This window comes from Solanum verrucosum, unplaced genomic scaffold, assembly GCF_900185275.1.
Source record: "Solanum verrucosum unplaced genomic scaffold, falcon-dt-bn FXZP01000113.1, whole genome shotgun sequence".
Classification (NCBI taxonomy): domain Eukaryota; kingdom Viridiplantae; phylum Streptophyta; class Magnoliopsida; order Solanales; family Solanaceae; genus Solanum; species Solanum verrucosum.
Window position 1 is genome coordinate 1,213,040 of NW_026020105.1, and position 25,454 is coordinate 1,238,493.

The 25,454-nt window shown below is 31.7% G+C and overlaps 4 protein-coding genes and 1 non-coding gene across 6 annotated transcripts; 1 reads left to right on the top strand and 4 right to left on the bottom strand.

Moving 5' to 3' along the window:
- Positions 1-999: 999 nt before the first annotated feature.
- LOC125825273 (ferredoxin--NADP reductase, leaf-type isozyme, chloroplastic-like) lies at positions 1,000-4,292 on the bottom strand. 2 transcript variants are annotated; one of them, XR_007442841.1, is made up of 10 exons: positions 4,078-4,292; positions 3,619-3,853; positions 3,075-3,208; positions 2,722-2,800; positions 2,478-2,569; positions 2,291-2,368; positions 1,964-2,026; positions 1,646-1,880; positions 1,307-1,434; positions 1,000-1,223 (listed from the first exon to the last, which is right to left on the bottom strand). XR_007442841.1 is itself a non-coding variant. In XM_049504623.1 (10 exons), exons 1-9 carry the CDS (start codon positions 4,180-4,182, stop codon positions 1,367-1,369), a joined length of 1,089 nt encoding a protein of 362 aa, XP_049360580.1. In that variant the 5' UTR covers positions 4,183-4,292; the 3' UTR covers positions 1,000-1,223; positions 1,332-1,366. The 2 variants fall into 2 exon arrangements, 1 of the variants encoding a protein (XP_049360580.1); XM_049504623.1 differs by having other exon boundaries at positions 1,332-1,434.
- Positions 4,293-5,379: 1,087 nt separating this feature from the next.
- Positions 5,380-7,649, bottom strand: LOC125825205 (uncharacterized). The gene has a single exon (XM_049504538.1). The coding sequence runs from the start codon at positions 7,394-7,396 to the stop codon at positions 5,501-5,503; it is 1,896 nt and encodes a 631-aa protein (XP_049360495.1). The 5' UTR covers positions 7,397-7,649; the 3' UTR covers positions 5,380-5,500.
- Positions 7,650-17,974: 10,325 nt separating this feature from the next.
- Positions 17,975-18,047, top strand: TRNAR-ACG (transfer RNA arginine (anticodon ACG)). Its single transcript has one exon. It is a non-coding gene; the product is annotated as a tRNA-Arg (tRNA).
- Positions 18,048-18,461: 414 nt separating this feature from the next.
- On the bottom strand, positions 18,462-24,516 carry LOC125825165 (pectinesterase 2-like). The gene is made up of 4 exons (XM_049504500.1): positions 23,943-24,516; positions 20,955-21,269; positions 20,046-20,434; positions 18,462-18,752 (listed from the first exon to the last, which is right to left on the bottom strand). The coding sequence occupies exons 1-4, from the start codon at positions 24,514-24,516 to the stop codon at positions 18,462-18,464; spliced, it is 1,569 nt and encodes a 522-aa protein (XP_049360457.1).
- Positions 24,517-24,869: 353 nt separating this feature from the next.
- On the bottom strand, positions 24,870-25,451 carry LOC125825166 (uncharacterized). The gene has a single exon (XM_049504501.1). It carries the CDS (start codon positions 25,449-25,451, stop codon positions 24,870-24,872), a length of 582 nt encoding a protein of 193 aa, XP_049360458.1.
- Positions 25,452-25,454: the final 3 nt, after the last annotated feature.

Consider the following 25,454-nt stretch of genomic DNA (forward strand, 5'->3'; position numbering starts at 1 on the left):
GATTTGAACCAAGAAAAAAACAAAAGAAATTCATGAATCCAAATTCATTTATTCAAAGAAATAACTATGAGATCTACCCTAAAAAAATGATATATTTTTATAAATTTTATTCACTTGATTAAAGCTTATATATCCCAAGACATTTTATCCATAATCCAAAAGAAAATTATAGCTTTCATAATAAATGAAAATAATATACTATAAGTTGAAAAATGATGAAAAAAATATTTCCTAACAGTAGGAAAAACAAAATGAAAGATAGAAATATCATTAAGTTTCTTATAAATTGAAAAACTGAACCAAATCCATTTATTTAACTATCTTAGTAAGGAGTCGCCAATGCCTTCTTACTAAGTTCTTAATGATTTTTTCTTTTGGTTTTCCACTCGAAGTGATGCTCCGAACAAAACTTTCTCCATATTTATTTGATGTTATCACATGCTGACCATAAGTAACTCCTATAGTAACTATCAATAAGTTTTGACTACCTTAGGGAGAACAAAAGGCTGAGTCCAGTATGCTTGGATTTTAAATAGCACTGATTGAACTAGTTGAGTTCTGCTAGCATAGGAATGTTTCTTTGAAGTCTATGAGGAGATTTTGGCTAATCATTTTCTGAATCAGAGGTTGCCACTGGATTTAATTTGTGGTTAGATAACAACAAATATAACAATAAAATAAAATTTAAGTAATAATAACAAAAGCATTGCACTAAGAATAACAATCCAATGCATACCAACAAGAGTTGTGATAGACTTGCAAGGACTGGATACGAAATCACATTTGTTAGAGAGCGCTTTTATCTTCCTGGGAGACTTTCAAGCACAAATGCAGATTTAGTCAGGCCACGGTGTAGGTACCAAACACCGATTGGACAACCAAAAAGAAAAAACAAGACCCCCAATGTGGGACTTTACGGGAGCGAGTCCAGATTTATGTGCTCCACTGAAATACCGGACACCGAGTGGAAAACCAAAAAAAAACAATACAATACAATACGACAGGTAACAACCATCCAAACAAGCTGTCTCAATTAGTATTACACCTGATTCCTGATATACATGTTTATACACTAAAGCACAAGGCATTATAGGGAATACACTTTACATAAGTATGTTCAAATGGACAAACATTTCATATATATGGAGGTTCATCCAGAAGTATGTTTATCATCCATACCCCTTTAAAATTCAACTTCCAAAGGGACATTAATTCCCAAAACACTGTCACAAGAAAAATAAATATGAATTTTTTCGTTAAAAAAAGATCTAAAAATATATAATAATTACAAACCTACATTATCTACATGAATGCAGAGCAGAGAAACTAACACTTTGCTCATATTTGTACAAAGAAACCAAAAGTTTTAGTAGACTTCCACATTCCATTGTTCTGCCTTCTTCAACTGCTTTTTGTAATCTGCCCAGTTAATACCTTTCAAAAACATAGGTAAGAATGTTAGGCTTTGACTGATATGTATAGTGGATCAAGACATGTATATCGGATTTAAGTTATATACATTGACGGCTTGATTGTAGTAGGTAGTACTTACTCTACCTTACAGTTTAACTCGACACAGTGCACAAAAGTCGAATTCTTTTACATATGTATGTATGGAATAATGAGATATTTGAACTTATGTTACCATCTCTTTCAGCAAGTGAAGTCATAATGTCATCGATTCCCTGCTCCATGCCTTTGAGTCCACACATGTACACAAATGTGTTGTCTTTCTTGAGTAATGTCCATAGTTCTTCAGCATATTCAGCCATTCTGGTTTGGATGTACATCTTTTCACCTTTCTCGTTAGTCTGCTCCCTACTCACAGCAAAGTCTAGTCTGAAGTTTTCCGGGGCCTTCTCCTTCATTTTCTCGAATTCCTACAACAAGTTATAAATCTTAGTCCTGCATTGTGACATAGTACTAAATTTTGTATCCAAGAAGCATTGAAGACTCAAATTACCTCCTTGTAAATAAGTGAGCTGCTTGTCGGTACTCCCAAGAAAAGCCATGCTAAACCATTGAACTGCATAAATCCAAAACCGTGTCATTCGAGGAGGTAATGAATAATGTGAGAAGAAACTCAGTCATATAACTATCGTGAAACTCGAAGCTGCATAGTTCAAAGCTTTGGATTAATGGAGATTGAATTCTCTTAAAAGTGTCAAAACTATTCATCTTTGACACATACATCACAAATGTTAGATTCACCATTACATTCATCTGATCAATTCCACTTCTGTCCTCATTTTGACATGAAAAGATAAAATACTAATGATTTCTGGTTTACCTTGTAATCCTCATGCTTCTCAAAGAACATTTTCCACAAGAATCCACGGAAAGGAGCAATTCCAGTTCCAGTGGCAAGCTGCAAGAAGAAAAGATCAAAGACTAATAATTAACAACTATGCTTAAGTCATATTGAAGGAGAGCACACAGAAATGCCTAATAGTGATAACATAGGAGCTAGCACGGACCATTATAACTGTCGCATTGGGATCCTTTGGCATGAGCATTTCTTTTCCAACAGGTCCAGTAATCTTAACTTCAGTTCCAGGTTTCAAGTCACCTGAATATTAACATTCCAAAGTAGGTGCAGGGCTCTAAGCATATATTCTTATATTCATTAAGAAATGTTCAGGCCAAGTACATGAGAAAAGATGAAATACACGAGATAATAGCTAACATTGTTTGAAGGTTTAGGGAGTCCTTGATTCTTACATAAGAAGTTCGAGCAGACTCCTTTAACTATTTCCCCTTTGTCATTTGTGTAGACAAGCCTTTTGACACACAGAGATACCTGTATGAAACCTAGCTCTAGTTATTTCAGATACTAGAAGAAGGATAATAGCTAGCTAACCAACCTATGTTATTGAATTTCAAATAGGGCAACCTTTACTAAGAGGGACGTCGATTCTATAAGATAATGTATGTATACAAATAGGTCAACACCACTCTTTACTGGACAAATTATAGCAATAGGCCAACACATCTTACAGAAAATAATGTTTACATCACCGAATCATGTAGTGTTTTGGATAAAATTTGAAGGAATAGGAAGTTTTATAGCTTACAGTTTTGGAGTCTCCGAAGTCACCAAGGGCACTGCTAGCAATGGAGTACAATCTGAGCTTGTGGGGCTTCCCATTACTGTCAACACCATCAGGAATCACTCCGATAGATTGGCCTTCTCTGTATGGGATCTCTCCTGATCAACCCCAACACAAAAACCTCAAATGATCGTTTTACAAAGAGTTTAACTTATATACACTAGCTGTATAAAATAATCTTTATGCCACCAAGTTACAATTACATGAAGTGTCAAAAATACTCATACTGTCATTATATATAAGTTAAGTTCATTTAACAAATTCACTAAAATCAAATGAACTACTCCCTCCATTTTAATTGTTTGTCTTACTTCCTTTTTTAGTTCGTTTAAGAATGTCTCTTTCCTTATTTGACAACTCTTTATTTTTAACTTTCAGATACCACACGATTAAAAGACGGACATTTTGGTACATTCTACACATGTTTAGTTTAAGACCAGAAGATTCAAAAGTCTTCTACTTTCGTAAACTCTATGCCAAGTCAAAACCAGACAAACAAGTTCCATACCCTCGGTGGAAAAGACCATGTGCCAAGTTTCTCCAGGGGCATCATCTCCAGTGATCTTAGTGTTGAGAAGGCATCTGCCAATATAAGGATCCTTTGGCCTGAACTTGTTTACAACTACACCTTCATCCTGTTTCTTCGATACCTTTGCAACCTTTGCAGGTACTTCTGTTGTGAGTTGAGCTCTAATGGGAAACACTTTTCCACCAGCTGATACATTTCTGTTGCATAAAGGAACCTGTTCAAACAAATATAACTTGTGTACACTCAGAGTGTAGCTTTTTTTAATTATTATCTTACACTATGAAGTATAAGTCATTAGAAAAGTAAATAAAATGTACTAAGTGAATTGCTTAGTAATCTTTTACAACATCTTAAGTGAAAATTCTTTTATACTGTCAGTGGATATAAGTTAATTCTGTGATGATCTCCGAGAAAAAAGGAAAATGAATCGAAATTTACCTTGTTGAAGGTAATATTTTCAGGGGAGATGAAGATGGTTTTGATGGAAAGAGAAGTTGAATTAGAGGATGGTAGAGAGAGTGAAGCACTTAATGCAGCAGCCATATTGGTTATGATGCTGAGAAATAGTAGAAGAAATTGAGAGTGGTGAACAAAAGAATTTTTTTTGGGGGGGTTGGGTTAGGGGGGGAGTGAGGTTGTTAAGAAGAAAATTAGGAGAATGGTAAAGAACTAGGAGCTTTCTGGAGAGATGAGTTGATTTAGAATTAATGTGTGGAGGAGATTGGAAGATCAAGATGTGAGGATAAGGAAAAATGCACAATTTAGGCCTAAGGTCTTTTGACAAAATTTAAAATACTTTAATTTGAAGTGGAGCAACAACACAAAAGTTATCTCCATGTGATTTATAAATCACGTGTTTGAGTTATTCAAGCAGTCATGATTGTATATCACACTCTTTAAGGTGCGGTCCTTCCCTGGATCTTGCTAATACAGAATGTTTTGTGCACCAAACTGTCTTTAGAAAAAAAAATTAGGCAAAAATATAAATACAACTTGATTTATAAATGTTCAGTACAATTTACAAACTAGAGATCCTTACAAGAATGTATTACTTTTTTGTAATAAAATTTACATATTTAAAAATTATGTTTAAAAGTAATATGAGTGTAATAGTTAATAATTCAAAATATTTTTAAAACAGTAGTTGTCAAAGAAAAATTTCTTTGATGTCATAGATAGTCACATAATGAGAATTTTAATTTGATAGGCTATTATATGCACATGATTAGTGGCATACTAAGCAAATTATTCCAGTAGGCCAAAAAAATTTACATTTTGTTATTGGAGTATTATGAAGTTTGGTACATCTACAAATATTGGTTTGGTTATTACCTTTCTGAAATACCGGTAAAATATTGCAATATGTTTGAGAAGTGTTTCAAGAGAAATAAGGGATTTTTACTCATAAATGTTCAACTTTATTTCAAGTGAGATTTATGTTCATATACAATTTTAAGTCTTGTTTGAGTATAAGATGTTGATAAAATGCTCCCTCGCACATTTAGTAAGCTTCAAGTCTTTACCAATACAAAAAGGGGTGACTCAGTGCATTAAGCTCCCACTATATATGTGTGGCGTCTGAGGAAGTGCCAGACCATTGAGTCTATTTCTGCAGACATACATTGTATGTTTCCACGACTTGAACATTGTCGAAAGACTACTTACTCTTTCTTGTCAAAATTGGTGAAAGGACTATTCTAATAAATAAAAAAAAGAGAGGAGAAAATGCCTTGAGCAGAATGAAAGAAAAAACTAGAATGCCAATGAAAATGATTATTCATATACTGCAAGAGTAACAGATACTGTGCCTTTTCCTACATAGAATATCCCTGAAGTTTTTTTTACACAAGTTTTGATGCAATCAATGGAATCCCCTGGATCCTCTGGACTGGTAGAGTTCCAGCCTGCTTTTGGATTCATGCAACAATGTCTCCGTCTTTTCATCTGGGTTCAAGTGTGCCTGCTTTGATGCCCATTTGAGCACTGAAAGCACCTCGGCTTCAGCAAGCTCTTCGCTATTAGGGACGTGCAATGCAATGTCGCATAGCAGAAGCAATGCAGAAAACTGAACTACTTTTTCACCAAAGCAAACAAGTTGAACCAAATGTCCTGCACCTCCAGCGCTTATTATTGCCTTGCAATGATTCAGGTGAAGGTAGTTCTCATTGCAAGAAAATTTCTTGAGGGAAATGGCTGCTTCATTTGAAATCTCTGGTTCTCGTTGATCGAGCAGCGTTACTAATGGGCTAATCATCCTCGTCTCTGTAGCTCGAAAAGTCGTGGCCAAATTCCCAATTGATTGAATGCATGGAACAAGCAGGTTCAAATCTTCTTTCTGAATGATTCTCAACAGTTGATCAACAACAGCTTTGCAAGCAGGTGAATTAGGCTTGAACACTGACTTTCTCAAATCAGGATCTTTCTCCGCTACAGCTGTGATTTCCATTACTGCCATCGCCGAATGATACTGAACATCTTCATCCCCTTTCTCCAAGAGTACTGCAAAGCAAAGCAGTGCTCTTGAATCAGTAATGCTATGGCAAATAGTTGAATTTCCCTTGGCCAGTTTCCATAAAGCTCTTGCAGCCATTGCCTTCATATAAGCCTTGGTATTAGGGTCCTCCGATTCTCGCCCTTTATTACTGACCCCTGTAGCATAAAGACTCTGCTGATGATATGTATGGTTTGCATCATTGACCGGAATCTGCTGAGACGCTTGCATAGCCGTGGTGGCAGTAACCACAGTGTGCATCTGAGTAGGCTTCTTATTTCCTAAAGGATGTGGAATGTGGCTATTATCATCATCCTCATTCACCTTGTGCACACTACTCACATTACTAGCTGAAAGAACAGCATCAATCGACGTGGATTTGCTAACAATAGCATACTTGCTATGCTCCTGAACCGTCTCAAACGCGAGATGGCTAACAAGTAATCTGATTATGTTATTCTGATGAAAAACATCTTGACATTCGGGGTAATGTGCAGCAAGTTCAGAAACTGCCCAAGCCACCACTGCTTGAACTTTCATTAGACCTTCTTTGAGGATTTTCACAAAAACTAGACACACCCCAGCATTCACCATGTGTTCGACACTTCCAGGGTCACATCCTAGTAATCCAATTGCCTTTGCAGCATTCTCCTGACCCTCCGATTTCCCTTCCTTCAACAATTTCAACAATGGTCCTACACCACCTTCTTCAATGATCAATTTTCTGTTCCGATCATTATCTCTAACCAATGAGACCAACGATGCAGCAGCCTCAGATCGATCATTAACCGAACCAGTACACAAAATCGCTATATGCTCCCAAATAAAACACAATATAGGCTCATTAGTAACAATAGGAGGAAGTCCTAAGTACCTATCAGCACCCTCTTCAGCTGAGGCAGAGACGCGGAGTAGCCACGACACATTACTAATAGAATTCTCTAACTGTGAAGACAAGTTACGGAAATCTGCAGAAGGTATGATGGTAAATACGCGCTTCACTAGTCCCTGAGTGCAGCATTTGGTAACAATAGACATAGCTCTTTCCAAAGTTTGTTCAGTATCATCAATAATTCGGCTCATGGGTCGTTGATAGAGCTCGTTGCTGGCTCGTGCTGCTTGACGAAGCAGCACAATCAGCTTCTCAGTCTTGGACTTTAGCTCAGCACATTCTTGACTGAATAAAACAGCCTCATCAGCTGCCTGGATCACCTGATCAGCTAATTGAATTGGATTTGCCAAGATTTGCTTAACTAAATCCGCCATCAACACTATACTAGAATACTTGTTTTATTACAAAGGGGATTCAACAATTTATAAAAAAAGAACTTACTTTTGCCTTATTTAGAGCAAATTGAACTCTGTTGCATTCATTCAATCTATGATCTGTTCAAGATGAGGAACTTTTGCTCTTCTTTGGCAGAATTGCTAGATCAAAAATTAAAAAATGAAGTTTTTATTTAGCCAACTCAAGAATCTTGCCGACAAAAACCAAGAAATGATGAGAAATCAATGACTAAAAAACTTTTGAGAAAGTGAGTAATTGATGTAACTTTTGCTTTGTCGTACGTACGACTATAGTATATATCAAATGAAAAGGGAAATGAAGATTGTAAGGGATAGAAATAAAGAAAGACTTTTGGCTTGGGTTTTGCAAGACTAATAAATAATAGTACTAAAAAAAGTAGATGAACTTCTATTGGACGTTTGGCTATGGAAGAGTTTAAGTTTTTGGTGACTTGACTTAAAAAAGTGATTCTTATCATGATAAAACTTAAAAAGATATTTTTTCCGTCCCATTTTATTTTATGTGATACCATTGGATTTGATACAAAATTTAAGAAAAAAATATATATAGTATAAAACAATCTTTTTATATATGTGTAATTATAAATCATTTCATTAAAGATAAAATGAGGTTTTTAAAGTTAAATTGTTTCTAATTATAGTGGGTGACACTCTTTTGCAACATACTAGAAAGAAGACTGGGTCACATAAAATGAAACGAAGAATCAATTGGTTTTACTAGGGTTAACCTTGTCTTTTTGACGAAAGAAAGGACAAGAAGAAGAATCTTAGCTAGCGTTTGGCCATGAATTTCCAAATATTCTTGGAAAATATTATTTGGGTGAAAATTTGGGTGAAATTTTACCATGTGTTTGGCCATAGTATTTCGGAAATATATTTCACTTTTTAGAAAAATATGATTTATACCCATAAGTTTTAAAAACTATCAAAACTAATCATAAATTTGTATTACAAGTCAATTGGATCTTCGTTGCAACAAATAACAAGTAGTGTCCATGCCACTAGAGCAATGTGGTAGTTTGGAGTGAGTGCAACAAGCATCATTTCATACATCGTGAAGTAGACAAAACACATGACTTTGTTACCCTGAGCCGATTGTTCATCATTTTCATCAACAACCATATCATCACTTTCATTCACTGAATATTTCATCACTACTTTGGTGTTCGCGTAAAAAATTATGTAATACAGCGCAAACAACTACAATAGAGAGTGTTTTTGTAAAAGATAAAAGTTTGGTGTAAAATTTCAATTTTCAAAAGATTCCAAATAATGAGATTGGTCCCAAATACTAGAAAAAACTAGTATTTGGGATATTTGTCAAAAATATTTGCCAAATAATAGCAAATTATATAGACAAACACTATTTACCAAATTTTTCCGAATATTATTTGAAAAATCTATGGCCAAACGGGCCATTAGTATACAAGGACTAAGGAGCAGAAAGTCACAGGACTATTTCGTTCCCTACGTCCTCTTGGGTATGGCCCCACGCTACAAGACAAAAGACGAGGAACATATATTTTACCACTCCCTTGCGAGGATCCCTTTACGCTCCGATGAAAACTATATAAAAGCCCGTTGGATTGACTTAAAAAAGTAGGTTTTAAGTAATAAATAAAAAGTAGGAGGAGCCTTACTTTTGATTTTTAATTTAGAGCTTGTTTGACAATATTGTTGGGAGCCTAGAAGCACTTATTTTGAGAATTTTTTATTTTTTTTTAAATTAGGTGTTTGGCAAACTTGTAAAACTGCTTTTAGATGGAAGCAGAAGCAATTTTTCTGTAGTTGGTGAGAAGCTAAAAAAAAATTCTTCTTTAAAAAAGCAGAAGTAGAAAATTATTTTTTTCAAGACTAAAATATTCTTTTCATTTATATATTTTTACCAATATATCTATTATTAATTAATTAACATATCTCACATGTCTCGGTAAGTTTCATTTGATAATTTTATTTTTATTTTTATATAATTTTTTTTTTTTTTTTTACGCTTATGTATTATTATTTTATTTATTATTTTGCAGAATTAGAAAAAAAAAAGGTAACAACAATATTTTTGCAAGATTAGAAAAAAGAAAAAACAACAATAAAAGATTTCAACCCTCCAAAATGTATAATATTGATTGAAAATTTGAATATGAATATTTAAATTTAATTTAGTTTTTTGTTATAAATGTTTAAACTAGTTTCTCACTATAAAATAATCTTAATATTAAAAGCACATAATACTTTTCCTTTATGGTAATTTGACTCTCAAAAGCATTTTTTAGAAAAATTAGTCAAACACAATTTACTCATAAAAACCCCTTATAAAATAAATTAGCCAAAAACAAATTGTTTTTTTTTTTTTCAAAAAGCACTTTTCTAAAAAATTATTTTTAAAAAGTGCTTCCGAAAATAAGTAGTTTTTAGCATAAATGCTAAACACACTCTTATTTTAAGTCATTTTTAACTTATTTCAAAATATATTTTTAATTTTGTCAAACATTTTCTAACTTTATTTTAAGTCATTTTTTACTTATTTTAAGTTATTTTTATATTTGCCAAACAATTTTAGAAGTTAAAAACTGACCTAAAAGTAGGTTTGACCAACTTATAAACCAATTCAAACACCCTCTTAGTCACTTTGATCAATTTAAATTTAAAAAAATTATAATTTTTTAAAAAAGTTATATTTAATTTTTTTTTTAAAAGTCTCTCTTACTTCTGTTTTTTTTTTGTTCAAACTATCCTGTCTTTTCTCATTAATGTTGTGTTAGGCAAGCGAGATGTTCAAGAGAGGTAGGTACAAACAATAGTTTATACAAATATTATCATGATCGAAAAATGTTCAGTAATCGTAAAGACAACTAATGCACATCTCGTTGCGAGTTATAACTTATAAGATATGAAAGGGCAAATTCAGAATTTGAAAACGATGGATGCATCATCAATGATTAATATACGTTAGTTAAAATATGTTATTTAATTTATATGATAATTTTATTAAATATAACTAACGTATAAATATGAATTAAATGACCTAACTAAATAAAATTTGCTTTGTTGATTGATGATTTTAAATTTCACTTTACACCATGAGATCGCAAGTTCAAAACTAGTCATCCCCTTATTCACGAAAAATAGTAAATGGGATACAAACCCAAATCTCTCACCTCAGAGTATGCAACATCTAAACCAGCTCAACCAAATGGTTTTAGTCTTTGGGTGCATAGTAAAATATATATTTATCTCAAGCTATATATATATATATATATATATATATATATATATATATATATATATATATAATATTTTCCGATGGTAACAGGTACATGTGTACTCGAAAACATATGTGGTTCCACCTATATATACATCCATTTTACTAGAGAGAGATTTGGTCATACACTTTCATTTATTTTACTTGTTCGGTATTAACTTGACACACCATTTAAAGAGCAATAAATAGAATAATAATTTTACTAAATCACTCTTTGAATGCAGTAAAGGAATAATAAATTCAATGCTTTGAAAAAAAATAACTATCTATTTTTAGTATAGTAAACAAGTAAAAATGAGACTCAGGGAGTACCAACATCTGGGCCTATATTAAAGTCATTTAGAAAAGTATATACCTTTTGTAAAAAAAAACAATATTAAAATTGGTAGTGTATATAATTTCATTTCCAATGTAGTTTAACCATATAGCAACTTATTTTTTTACTAGTGTACTTGACGGTCTCGTCAAAGTATCAAAATAATGTAATGTTATATTATGTATAAATTTATATGAATGAAATTTTTTACATAAATAATAACTGTGTTAACATAAAAATGGATATATAAAAGTATTAAGAACAAAGTGAAATGAAGTAATATTTTTTATCCCAATTACTTCACTTTTTTAAGCTCCAAATAATTGAATTTCGAAAAATAATTGTCTGATATGGACTAAGAAAACAAAATATCTTGTAATAACATTTGGAAGCTTGTACTCCCACTATTCCATATTAACTAATAATTGAGGTGTTTTCTATTGGTCAAAATAATTTAATTTTTTAAAATTCTAGATGTACGTTTATATTTTTTTTTCTTCATAATTTTCCATTCATTTATTTAAGTTTTATATTTTCTAGAAAATAAATTACACTAATTATAAAGTCATATTTATAATTATATAAAGGGTAATGAGAAAATTATAGTTTAACGTCTTTGAATATTATTCTTAATATGTGTGTGTTCCTCGAAAATTTACTGATCAATTATTTCCTAATTTGATTTTCTTTTTTTCTTGTATTTTTGATAAATCCTCGAATGCGTTTAGAACTTGTGTGCTATCATTATGATAATTTCACGAATAAGGTTATAAAGACTATATCAATTTTGTGTCTTGTTTTGATCAATAATTTGAACATATTATATTGTTTAGAAGCATAGAGTCCTAGTTGTATTTTAGAAAAGTAAATCCTAAGTATTCCTATTTCAGTTTGGATTAGGGATTCATTATTTTGTTTATCGTTCCTATTCATATTTAGATAAGTGAAACTTGTCATATTTATAATTAAAGATCTACATTAAATTAATTGAACAAGCCTCCTAACCATAGTTAGAGAACAATTTAGGAAAACACTCACCAACTTTGGTAAGTTTCCACTAGTTTTGACTCCTCATTTGTATCATCAAGTTAATTATACTTTCTGATTTCTTGTTGATATAATTTAGATTTTATTTAAAAATTTAATCAATTAAAATAAAAATATCCTTAATAAAGACAAATACACAAAGATAACTCGAGATAATCTCTAAAAATGTAGTAGTACAATAATATTTTAGATCATATATTCTATATTAATTTTAACATATACCATTATATATATATTTTTTATTGTAACCTTGTAAACTACCTCTGAAGAAAAAAAAAATCTAAAGTATTTTTTATTTAGTAAAAAGATAAGTATTTTCCAATAACACAACTTAAGCCAAAAATGAAAATAAAATGGACAGGAAAGAAGATATTGTATAATATATAGTAATTGTAAAAAATTTAGCATATTTTCTGTTTTCCAAACAATAAAGTTGGTCTCCTCTTTTTTTCTTAATTATTTTGCTTCATTTTTTGGTCAGATATAAATTTTTTTAAAAACAACGAAGGGCATTCTTAACTTTAGATTAGGAAATGATACTAGTGAAGAGGTAAAACATATATCCGGAAAAAGGTCAAAAATATCCTTGAACTATTAGAAATGACAACAACCATAATAGCTACAACACTAAAATGAATTCATACTTTAACCAATTGGCAACTTTCTCGAAATTGTTATTTTATAGTGTGAAATTAGAATAATACTTATCAAAATATGATATAAATAATCATGATGATATTACCATAAATACTTTATAGTACCCTAACAACTAATTTTAGTAACTTAAAACTACCAAACAAAATCAAATTTCAACTTCTACTAGGATTAGGCTAAATGAAACACCTATAAATACGTTACTCTACCATTAGGTTTCTAATATGCAAAAAAAAAAAAACTTATTACTTCTAACTACTTTTTTATTTTCTCATACAAGTGATCTTATTATTAGCTTTTTAAAAAATAATAATATATGTCCCTACTGCCAATAATTGACACTATGTCCATTTTCCCGTTATTGGATATGTCACTAATGTTCATTGTGTTCGACCCCCCATTATTGGATACGTATCTAATGTTCATGATCATGTTCACTTCTTAGTTAGACATGTTAGACAGAGAGGGAAATATTAGTTGGTCATTCTGTCACGACCCAAAAATGGACGTGATGGCACTTGTCTTAACCCACCAAGACAAGTCAGCCTAAAACTCAACCATTACAATAAAATGCGGAAATTTTTATAATAAACTCAAATATACCCCCAAAATCTGGTTGTCACGTGTACAAGCCTCTAAAGTATTACAATTAAATCAAAAGAAAAATACAAGTCTCATATGACATTGTTTCTAGAGTAGAACAAGATCATAAACAGGAGTAAGAATGATCGTTGAGAAGACAAACAACTACCTCACAAATCTCCCAGAAGCCTCGAAAAAGAAGAGAATAACAAGTACCACAAAAATCCAGGCTCGTAACCTACAAAAATTTGTAGAAGCAAGGGGTGAGTACCAAACCACACGGTACTCAGCAAGTAAACCTCTAAACACGAGCTAATGGGATAGAATACAAGTACTCCTTACACCCCAACCGAACCTTCACAACTACAATCTGTAAAAAAATCAACCCAACCTAACAGTTCACAATTTACTAGCACATATCTCAACAACAACATTCTAACAATCATATATTCTCAACAACAAGTTCATCAATTACTACCTCCACAACTACAACCTGCTTAGTACCAGCCCAACATAACAGTTCACAGTTTACAAAGCACATAGCTCAACACAACACTCTAACAATTTCATATCCTCAGCAACAACAATAGTTTCATATCCTCAACAACGCTCTAACAATTGCATATCTTCAACAACAAGTTCAATATTCATCAGTCACAAGTTCCATAGAAAGGCACTCACAAGATCAGCAACACACAAGATCAAGTTCACCAATAATAAAGAAGTGCAATGCAATGAAATGCAATGTCAAGTATAGTGATGCATGTCTGACCTAATGATACACACCCGCTGTCTCTCAGTCCGGAACCCATGGGGGACATATCTGTCCATGCATCCATCGCGGCGCGCGATATGACCCTCGATAATAGTAACCATCGCGGCGCGCGATACGTCCCTCGAAATATAGTATCCGTCGCGGCGCGCGACACGTCCCTCGAAATATAGTATCCATCGCGGCACGCGATACGTCCCTCGAAATGGTACATCCTCTTTATTTTCTTATTCTTTCTCAATGCACATAACACTTGTCACAACCATGTCTCAGAACAATGCAAATGACATGTTCACACAAATAATGAGGAGATGGCCATTTTCATAACATTGCACAATTCACAACAAGACAATCAGGATACAACATCAACGATGATTCAACAAGCCTTTCAAACAATTCTCAACACATCACACAAACAATTGATCACATTGCCTTTTATTATCCTTTTTTCATCATTAGAATTAATCAATGTGGACAAGTCAATCCATCACCAAGCCTCATTACCCTAAACACATATTACAAGGAAATACATGAATTCCATACGCTTAACAAGGGTTTAGAAATCCACTTGCCTCAATTAATCAAGAATTCACCCCATGACTTGAGTCTTCCCCTTTCGTTGGGCTTCCAAATCAATGCAATCTATTCAAATAAATCACTACAATAAGATTTTGAAAGTAACAACACCCGCATTACTATGTGTTTAGCCTTGACCTAAAACTCACCCAACTCTATAACAAGTTTCTAAATTGTGATGCCAACTAATAGGTCAAATCTCATATTTCCTAAATTTCAAGGCTAGGGTCAAGTTCCAATATCTCCAAATATCATGTATATAATTATATTCATATGATGCAATACACCTACTTATTTAATTATATGCCTTAATATATCAAAACTTGAATCATAATATGATAGTAAAATAAGGATTAATAAATACGAAAACCACTGGTTACGAAACCAGTGGTGGAACCGCATAAGCCAAGGAGCCAACTCCTCGCATGTAACCTCCCCACGAATCAGACCCCAATTTCAAAAATATGTAGCCAACAATCAGCCAAATCTCATTCTTATTAGCCTTCAATAAATAACCTTAACCTTCCAATTCAAATCTAATATAATATATAAATATATATGCCGCAATTAATGAAAGCATATGCAGAGCAATTAATGTAAGCATATGCCTATGAGAAATTGAAAATTTTGGTTGAATTTTCCTTACGTGAAGCAGTTCCTCCATCTTTGGTCCGTGTTCACGCCACACGCACGCAGGTTAGTTTTCTGCTTTGCTTTATTTTATTTTCTGAATAAATCAGGTTCTAAAAGTGACAAACCCTAATAACCTATTTTAATATATGGGTAAAAATAAATTATAATTTGATCCATTAATCACCAATCAAATTAAAAGACATTACTTAATAAATACCTGCCAATTAATTAACTATAATTATTGAATAGTTCAAATTTTCAAACCAACTTCACCGACTAATCATAAATGACCTGGGACAACTATCAGTAGTGGTAAAATAATAATTTTGTATAAATTTCTAAAAATGACTTTACAGGTCATTACACATTCCCTCCATCCGGATACATTAAGATCAACATAGATGGAACTTTTATGCAGAATTCAGGGTTAGCGGGATATGGAGGCATTGCAAGAGACGATAGGGGTAGGTGGTTAGGAGGATTCATGGGGCGATTAGGTGTGGTAACAACGTCGTGCCTCACGGTGAAACTGTGGGCCATACATGGCGGGCTGACCCTGGCGAAGAACTTCTAACATGAAGAACATCATCATCGAGACAGACTCTCATGAAGCATTGATGCTCATGAGTAAGAGAGGCGTTGTCGACAATCACCCTGATAGTGACGTCATAGAAGAGTGTCGGCGTATTCTATTTGAACTTGGGATCTCCATGGTGCATACTCTAAGGGAAGGAAATAGTTGTGCGGATCACCTCGCGAAACTGGGAAGAATGCAACTGGATGAAGACCTTGTAATACTATATCGTCTGTCACATGCAAAGCGCCAACTTCTTTTCGCGGACATGACTCACGTTGCATACCCTAGGTACCGAAAACATGTACGGTAGTTTAGTATATATAGCACAAAAGAAAAAAATATGAAGTTACGTTGTATGTAAACATTTGTAAATGTTTATAACAATATTAAATTGAAATATATTTGTATTAATTAATGTTGTAAGTTGTTATGATGTTGTCCGTGAATATTTCTCATTTTAAATGTGAGTTTAATACACCCTTTGTTATTAATAAAACATTTGCAATATGATGAATAACAAAGGTACTATTTCAATTTGGAAACACCAGAGATAAGAGATAATAATCAACAGAGCTACTTTGTTCAATTACATTTTTTTGAATCACCGTGTCAGGATATTTATAGAAAGAAAACAAAGGAATGTTAAGGCTACATTTGTAAGGTGCAAGAGTGATTCTGCAATGATATACTCCCTCCGTTTCAATTAGTTTGTCATACTTTTCTTTTTAGTCTGTTTCAAAAGAATGTTTCTTTCCATTTTTGACAATTCTTCAATTATAACTTTTAGATGACATGTTTAAGTCCATAAAATTAAAAATTATTTTAGTATATTCTACATATTTTTAGTTTAAAACTACATATTGTTATAGTCTCAAGGAAAAATGACTTTTTAGGAGGACGAGTAGGTGATGGAGAATTGGGAATTTTTAGTAAATAAAAAGGATATATTTGGTCATATTTTGAAAATTCGAGAATTGTTTTGTAGTTAAGTGAAATATTATAGGATATAACGACAGTTAAAATAAAATAATAAAAATAATATTTAGTTAAGCCAAAATTACATTGGATTACAATTTACATGCATATATATTTGTCACTTTGTTCATTACTAGTGCAATAATGTATGTGATGGGCCCAAGAGTTAAAAGTGGAGCAACTTTCACGTATATCAAACATAAAAATCATATATGTATGTTATAGCTATAGCTTGTATAATTGTGCTCTATAACAAATTTTATGTTTGCTATGGAGCTTTTGATTTGTATAATTCGCTAGAAACATCCAATTTTATACAAATTTTATGTTTGCTATGGAGCTTTAGATATTCAAAAACTACACGAAAAGTACTATAAATTGCAATTTTTTGCATATCAATATGATGAAAAAATACATCATAAAATATTAGTCAAAGTTTTAATAGTTTGACTCTAAAAAGAAAACTATGACAATTAAAAGTGGATGGAAGAAATAATTTTCTATTCAGAGTATATATAAATTGAAAACTTGAAATTGAACAAATAGTAATTATCGATTTACCACACCGCTAAATATTGAAATCAAACTTAAAAATGTCAAACTATATCGATTAATTTTTAAAAGTCATAATTCTCTATTCTATGAGTATATGTAAGTTGAAATTTTGAAATTGAAATAAGTTATAATAACGGATTTACCGTATCACTAAATATTACAATTAAATTTTAAAATGTGAACTATATCAAACTAATTTTTAAAAGTCATGATTTTCTATTCTAAACTTGAAATTAAACAAATTATAATTACCGATTTATCATAATACTAACTATCGAAATCAATTTTGACATGAGGAAATAAATGATGGTCCCACATATAATCACAATAATGTTGGCTGGCAGGTGAAGCACACATGTTGATGGTGTTGCGCTAACTCTCACTTATAGAATAAGAGAATTTATTCCAGATTCTTAATACACGTTTCCAGTTACTACACACAAAGTTACAACTTACATTTACACATTGTAACAATATTTAAAATTCCTTAAATATTTTTTTTTTTCTGTGACTAATTTAAGAAAATTAAACTAGTTTAAATAAATAACTAAGCAATAATCTACAGACCGTAGCAGCTTTATAAACAAGTTGACTCCGTGGCCCAATGGATAAGGCGCTGGTCTACGAAACCAGAGATTCTGGGTTCGATCCCCAGCGGAGTCGTACATTTTTATTTTATGCAGCTTTCAACAAGGAAAATTGGCTATGCATATTTCGTGCTGTATTTATGGACACATTTCATTTTTTGAATGTCAGTTTAAGTTTGATCGAGAATTTACTCATGGACTCTTCAAATTTTTAAAATAAAATTTATATATTTGTAAACTACGTAAAAGTATTATAAGTTACAATAATTGATAATTCAAAATACTTAAAGATATTTGATAACTTGTTTGAGTCTCAAAATTCGAAATGTGTCTGATAAATTGAGACATCGAGTAATTTTTTGCACTTCAATTATTTTTGTTTGGAATAACACATTCAAGTACACAACATGCCATTAAGAAATGTCTAGTACATTTATTTTCTAAGTGAAAAAAAGAGAGCATAAATATCATACTCTAATAGTACAATATTTTAAAGTAGATCAAGTGTCATTGGGATTTCATAGGGAATCCATTCATGTCCATGTAGAAAATTTCGAACAGTAAAATTAGAAACATCATACTCTGAAAGTATTTTTGCCCATTTCACTCTTCCATCCATGTTAGCTCCTGGTCCTCTGTTATTATACTCACCAAAATATATATCTTCTGTATTCCCATTCCATTCAACCCAACCTTCTGGATCAATGAAATCATCTAGGTAACTTGACATCACGATCGCTCGCGAGTGATTCTTCCAAGGCCTTCCTAGGAATACTCGTACCTGTAATGACAAAATCAGAAATTTATTATTAGTAATATATATAAGGGAACTTGCAAAAAATGCAAGAGTATATATCGGATTTAAACATGTGACTTACAATATATTTTGTAGAATCTCCCCTTATGTATATCAAAGGGGGTTCGATAAAATTATGTATAACAAAATGAACATGTTATAACCCTATTGCATGTGCATTATAACTTGTACATTAGAGGTGCGTCCTTTCCATTCTACTCGTACTAGGGAAAGGTCCTTTCAATGCTATAACGCCCACACCAAATACCGCGTAGGGGCAGGGGCGGCTCAACGTAATTGGGGGCCTAAAGCGAAATTTCAATTTGCGGCCTAAAATATAAATACACTTCATATACGTATTTATTCAAAAATAAAATAAAATACACTATTAAGATGAAAATTATTAGTACTTAATATCGTTTTTTGAGTTACTAGTTTTAGGTAAGATTTTATCAACTCAACATTGAAAAACATCCTTTAAGTGAGACAATTATTATATGTATTGTTAACATAATGATATAAGTAATAAGTTGATAAATATTAAATAAAGATAAGAGGTAGAAGTTTAAAATCATAGAATTTGACTCAAAAAGTTGATGACTTGGTATACCTCATTTTAATATGCTTAGAGTAATGCTTGAAACTAAAATTTAAAAAGAAATAAAAAATAATTTGTAATTCACTTTGTTCAACACTTTTCACTGTTAATTCTTATTTTTAACAGAGTACAAAAGATGTTAAAGTGGATAAAATAATTTATTTTTAAAAAAATTATACTTTTTATCATAAATAATTAATTTTTCTATAAAAAAATTAACACATAATTTATTCTTGACAAAAATTTGGGGCCCCCGAAATTTGGGGGCCTAAGGCAAAGACCTTATTTTTGAAAGCATAGAGCCGGCCCTGCGTAGGGGACTCAATTGAAGTATTGAACCCCTTCCCTTGGACAATATTTGGTGAAGTTCAAAAAAGGGGGTATTTGAACTTAAATTATAAAATCGATTTCATATTTAGACATATTTTTCTCTTGGAAAAAAAACTTCATATATATATATTTTTTAAATAAACTAATATTTCACTTGAAATACTCCTCAAACAAGTATTTCAATATCTCACTAGAATTCAGTAGTTGCAAGTAATAATGACAGAACTTCAACTCGCAAAATGTCAAATTTTGCAAGTGAAGTCACAAACAAACACTCCTAACTAAAAAATGTATTATTCTTAAAACTTTATGTTTTAAATGAGGCAATCATACAATTTAATTGATATTACCTTAGGTTCACGCTCGCGCAGCTCTTGTGACACATTTATGGTGCAACCTTGAAGGACAATAGCAGTATCTTCATGTTTACGTTTTCTTCCTTGGGCAGTTATAGTCACTTCATTTTGAATATCTTCAGGTTTTCTAACACATATACTACAATTTTGAAGAATGACTTTTGCGTTACCAAATATAAAGTCCACCGTACCATAGACTTCACAATCTCTGAAAAATTGTACACCTTTTCTTGCGTAAAGTGTATCTTGATAGCCATCGAACTTGCATCGATAAAACGCAACGTGATCAGCTGAAATACTCGTCGCGACCGCTTGATGCATCGATGCTCCAGCAGTATTTTGAATTGTAATGTCTTGTGCTACGAATCCATGGCCATGTATATCTATTTTGAACCAACAACAAAAAAATATCGCATCAATTTTACCTAAAAAAGATAATTGGCAAATGTATATTTTGGTATACAATTGTGTATATTGTTTGTATATTTAGCTAGCGTCTATAATCAATTTTGATCGATGAGCAAAAAATGAAAAATTCTAGTGTAAAAGAAAATAATTTTACGTAAACATGTTACCTATATATAAGATAGTTGTAGAATAACAAGATAGGCAACTTATGGTAAATTAAAATATATAAATGAGTAACGTAAAGGATCTTTACATTATAAGTTTTAGAATCTGGTTGAATAAAAAGAAAAAATTATTTCAAATGATTGTGTATTTAACTTTTTCTTCTTTCTCCATCATTCAAAATGAAACGAAAAGTTTTATAAGGTAATTGTTGACTTTGAAATTGAAAAATGTTTGTTCTAGGCAATATATATGAATTAAATCCAAAAATAAAATATGTCAGGTAACCGTTCAGTTATAATAATCTTGAAAATAAAACAGACGATTACTGACCTACAGTAGCAGTCTCATTTGTTTTGAATCCCGTGCCATTGCTTTTACGTCCAGTAATAATGGTACGGTCCATTCCTTCACCAATAAATGTTATATTAGTCTTATTTTTATGAACAAAAACATGTTCATTATATATCCCTTCTTTAATTTGTATGGTGTATATCCTATCACTGTTATTTGGAGCTGCTTGCAATGCTTCTGTTATGGACATGAAATTTCCACTTCCATCTAGTGCAACTATAGCATCGAAAATCGACGACGACGAAGGTGGAGGAGGAAGAGGGAGAGGAAGAGGAGGAGGAGGAGATTGGCTCTCTAAACCCCAAAATAGTGTTGATAATAAAGCTAATAAACCAAGTGTCATCTCTTTTCTTTGAATATATATATGTAGATGAAATATTTTCCTTCTCTCTCCTACATCCAAAAACACCAAAAAAGAAATAAAATAAAATATTATGATTAAGAATAAAAGAAATATTAATATGGGAAATCTTTAGTTGATTGAATTTGTTTTTTCTTTAAATATTCGTTTGACTTTGACCTGTAAATTTAATCAGATACTTTCTCTCACAAAACATCAAAATGTATGATCAGATGGGAGTTAAGTAATCCAGTTGGTTGACTACTAATAGTTACTTACTTGCTGAGAGTTCAATTTAATCCTCTTCCCCTCCCCAATTTTCAAAAAACTACTAATACTATTTCCAAAAAGAAAAATGAGAAGAAAGAAAAGTATAACTTTTATATTTTATTTTCAAATTATTAATTAGCTCACTTAATAAAAGATAACAAGTAATTATTATAAACTAATGAGAATATTAGTTATATATTTTTTATTTTAGTATTATCCTTATTAATGGTACTTTAGAAATTTAAATTTAACTATTAATTAGTTTTCAAAATAGATACTTAATAATATAGAATACTTGGTATGTAAAAAGAAGCAAATGAAACTAATCTATATATATATATATATATATAAGTTCAACCCCAAAAGAAAAAGAACTTACTTAATGGCTTAATTTAGTAATTAGGGAAAGTATAAAGTTACCTGGGAATTATGGATCACTATCTCTTACTCCTCAAAATCTGATATCCTGGACAATTACATAGAATTACGTATATATATGGAGAAAATTAATTCAAGTATTCAACAATTAAGTAACATTTTTAGCATGGCTAATTCATTTGTTCTTACTTAATTTAAGAATATATTTATTTATGAAACTTAACTAATTAAACCATCAGTTACCCTACAGGAAAATGGAAACGGACACTGATATATGTTGCACTTTAAGATAATATGCTTTTATGAAAGCTAAACATATAATTAAATACAAATTAATTCATCTGTTTAATTAGAACTTTCTGAACTTGGTTAGGAACTTAAGCATCAACTGATTTATGAGTTTGTAACTGTAGGTAGTAAACTACTCAAGTCAAATTAATTTATGCACGCATAACAAAAATCTGTTTCGTTTTGGCATAATACATAAATGTATCATTTATGTTCTGACTTTAGGTGTGTACAAATATGCACTTTAACTTGTATAAAATTGAACAAATTGATACAATCGACCTACATAGCAAATTGTGTCCTACGTAGAGTCCTACATATATTGTGTCACGTAGGACACATGTGTTTACTTGTTCAATTTTATACAAGTTTAAGTATCTATCTGACACACCCAAAATTGAAGGGCATAAATGCAAGTTGAAACCAAATTAAAGAACATATTTATGTATTTTACCTTTTTTTTGGCATTCATATATATCATTTACAGGTTGTTTTGTAAGGAGGTATTAAAGAAAATAATATATGTATTAGCTTTGATAGTCCTTGACATATATTATTACTATGGGTAATTTTATTTCCTTCAAAGAAAACAATATACAAAAATAGAAAATGAAATAATAAATAATGATTTTCGGTACCAAAAAGGGAACCATCTGAATGAGGCAATAATTGGTACGATTTTTTTATTTTTTTTTGAGATTAAGTGAGAGAAATGTGGATCAATTTAACTTGTTAGCTTGTTCTTAAGCAAGTAGTTTATGATTAAATAAGCTTATTAAAAATGAAAATGTAAAATATAAATTACTGAAATAATAATGTTTGAGTTTGACGGAACTAGCCTTCTGCAATAAATTTCGAAATCATAGGTATAAATATGTGTGTTCTTGAGAGCTAGCTAACTATATTACTTAGTATTGGCGAAAACTCAATCTTTTACTAGTGAATGAAATCACTATTTATAAATAATAAAAGAAACACATCAATCAATGAGAACGCTCGATTCAAGCTCTATAGTACGCCGTTTAATAGAAATGTTTCATCTGAAATATTGTTATATGTGTTAGCTATTATTTTCATGTTATATATTAGCTAGCGAAATCTTGTATATTGGGCTTTGGTTGAAGTGTCTTACCTTTTAACACATCTTTGGGCCACGAGTCCTTTTCTTCATTTTTCATGACTTCAAGCCACGAGTTCCCTCATTTTTCTCTAACAATAATCATTTGGGTGATCCGACAACAAGACGAAAGTAAATAAATTGGATATGCAATAATCTAGGTATTTAAACAATAAGACCTCACACTATAAAAATAACAATTTTTAGCGATAATAAATATGAACATTAACAAAAAGTGTTAAAGTCTTTATGGGTATTAGTTAATTGTCATTGGATCCAATGCCGCTATAGGCTTTAGGGACATTTACAAACAGAGGCGTATCCAGGATCTCAAGAACATGGGGGCACCATTATCTTCAAAATAGACAATTAATTCAATTATATAAATTTTACGGTGAGAACAAGTTGACGAGAAAGTAGGTAGTAGCAATCTTTATATAGTAATATATTAGCAAAAAACATCATTCACTTACAATTGTCCTCGACGAGTTTTAAATATTTTGAAAACGGTCAATAATGGCATCATTACTTACATTTTTAAATATACTACGCTCTATATAGCAAACTAAACAACCATTCAAAAGATCTTCATCCATCCTATTACGCAAATCATTCTTTATGTACTTCATTGATGAGAATGCTCTTTCCACACTTGCGGTAGCAACAGGAATAATCAAAGTTAACTTCACAAGTAGATACACAAGTGACCAAGTTTGATCTAGTTTTGTCTCTATCATCACTTTTGCAAGATCCTTGATTCCCTTCAAGTTGAGAAACTTGCTATCACACTTTTGAGCATCGACAATAAAATCATCAAGTTGAAAATTGAGTTCCCGAAGCTCTTTATCACCAAACTCACTTGGGTAGTACTCGGCTAGTTTCACTATCCTATCCTTGTGAAAATTAGCAAATGAATCAACCGGACTCAAACTAGCCATACCGAGGAGCAAGTCACTAGTCACCACATCAAAACGATTATTGAGTTCTTGAAGTGCCAAATCAATGACGGCATAAAATACTTCCACACGAAAGTGATGCAAATATGAAATATTGGACCTCTTACGCTTCGACTTCCCATTAGAGTAGTCTTCATTCATTTTGGGAATTGAAATTCCATGTTTACCACAAAATAAGCTAACCTCATCCATCATAGAGTCTCATTCATCCTCTCTCATCATTTGCAATCGTTTCTTTGAAAGGTCAAGCAATCCCATAGCATTAAGATATCTTGATCTTTCTTTTGTAAAACTTTATTCAACTCATTCGTCAATAGCAACACCTTAAACATCAAGTGCAACATAAAGACAAATTCAAATTCATGAATCTTGCTCAAAAGATTTTCCGCCGCAAATCTATCAAGATGATATGGACAATCACGTTTCATATCCTTAAGCACATTAACAATTGAAGAAAAAAGAATCAGGAAATTGTCCAAGGTTTTAAAATGAGACCCCCAATGAGTATCACCCGGTCGTTGGAGGCCACGTTCTTGATTCAAACCTTACCCTGTATGAACTTCTCCAAATTTAAGCAACTCTTTCAACTTATCTTCTTGATGTTGTCGAAGTGAATCTCTGCGTTTAAATGAAGCTCCAATAGTATTCAAAATATTAGTGAGAACATAAAAAAAATTATCCACATCCGAATTCTTTTTGGAAAGACCTACAAGTGTCAATTGCAATTGGTGAGCAAAACAGTGAATAGAATATGCAGATGACGTATCTTGTAAAATCAAAGACTTGAGACCATTTATTTCCCCTTGCATATTACTAGCCCCATCATAACCTTGACCACGTATTTTGGATGTACATAATGAGTGATCCAAAAGCAAAGAATAAATTGCCTTTTTTAATGATTGAGAAGATGTATCATTTACGTGGACAATACCCAAGAATCGCTCTATCACCATTCCACTTTTGTTGACATATCTCAAAATTAGAGCCATTTGCTCCTTATGAGAAACATCCTTTGATTCATCAACTAATATTCCAAAATAATCACCGTCCAAGTCTTCAATGATAGCCTTAGTTGTTTCTTTAGCACAAGCCTCCACAATATCTTTTTGAATTGTCGGACAAATCATCAT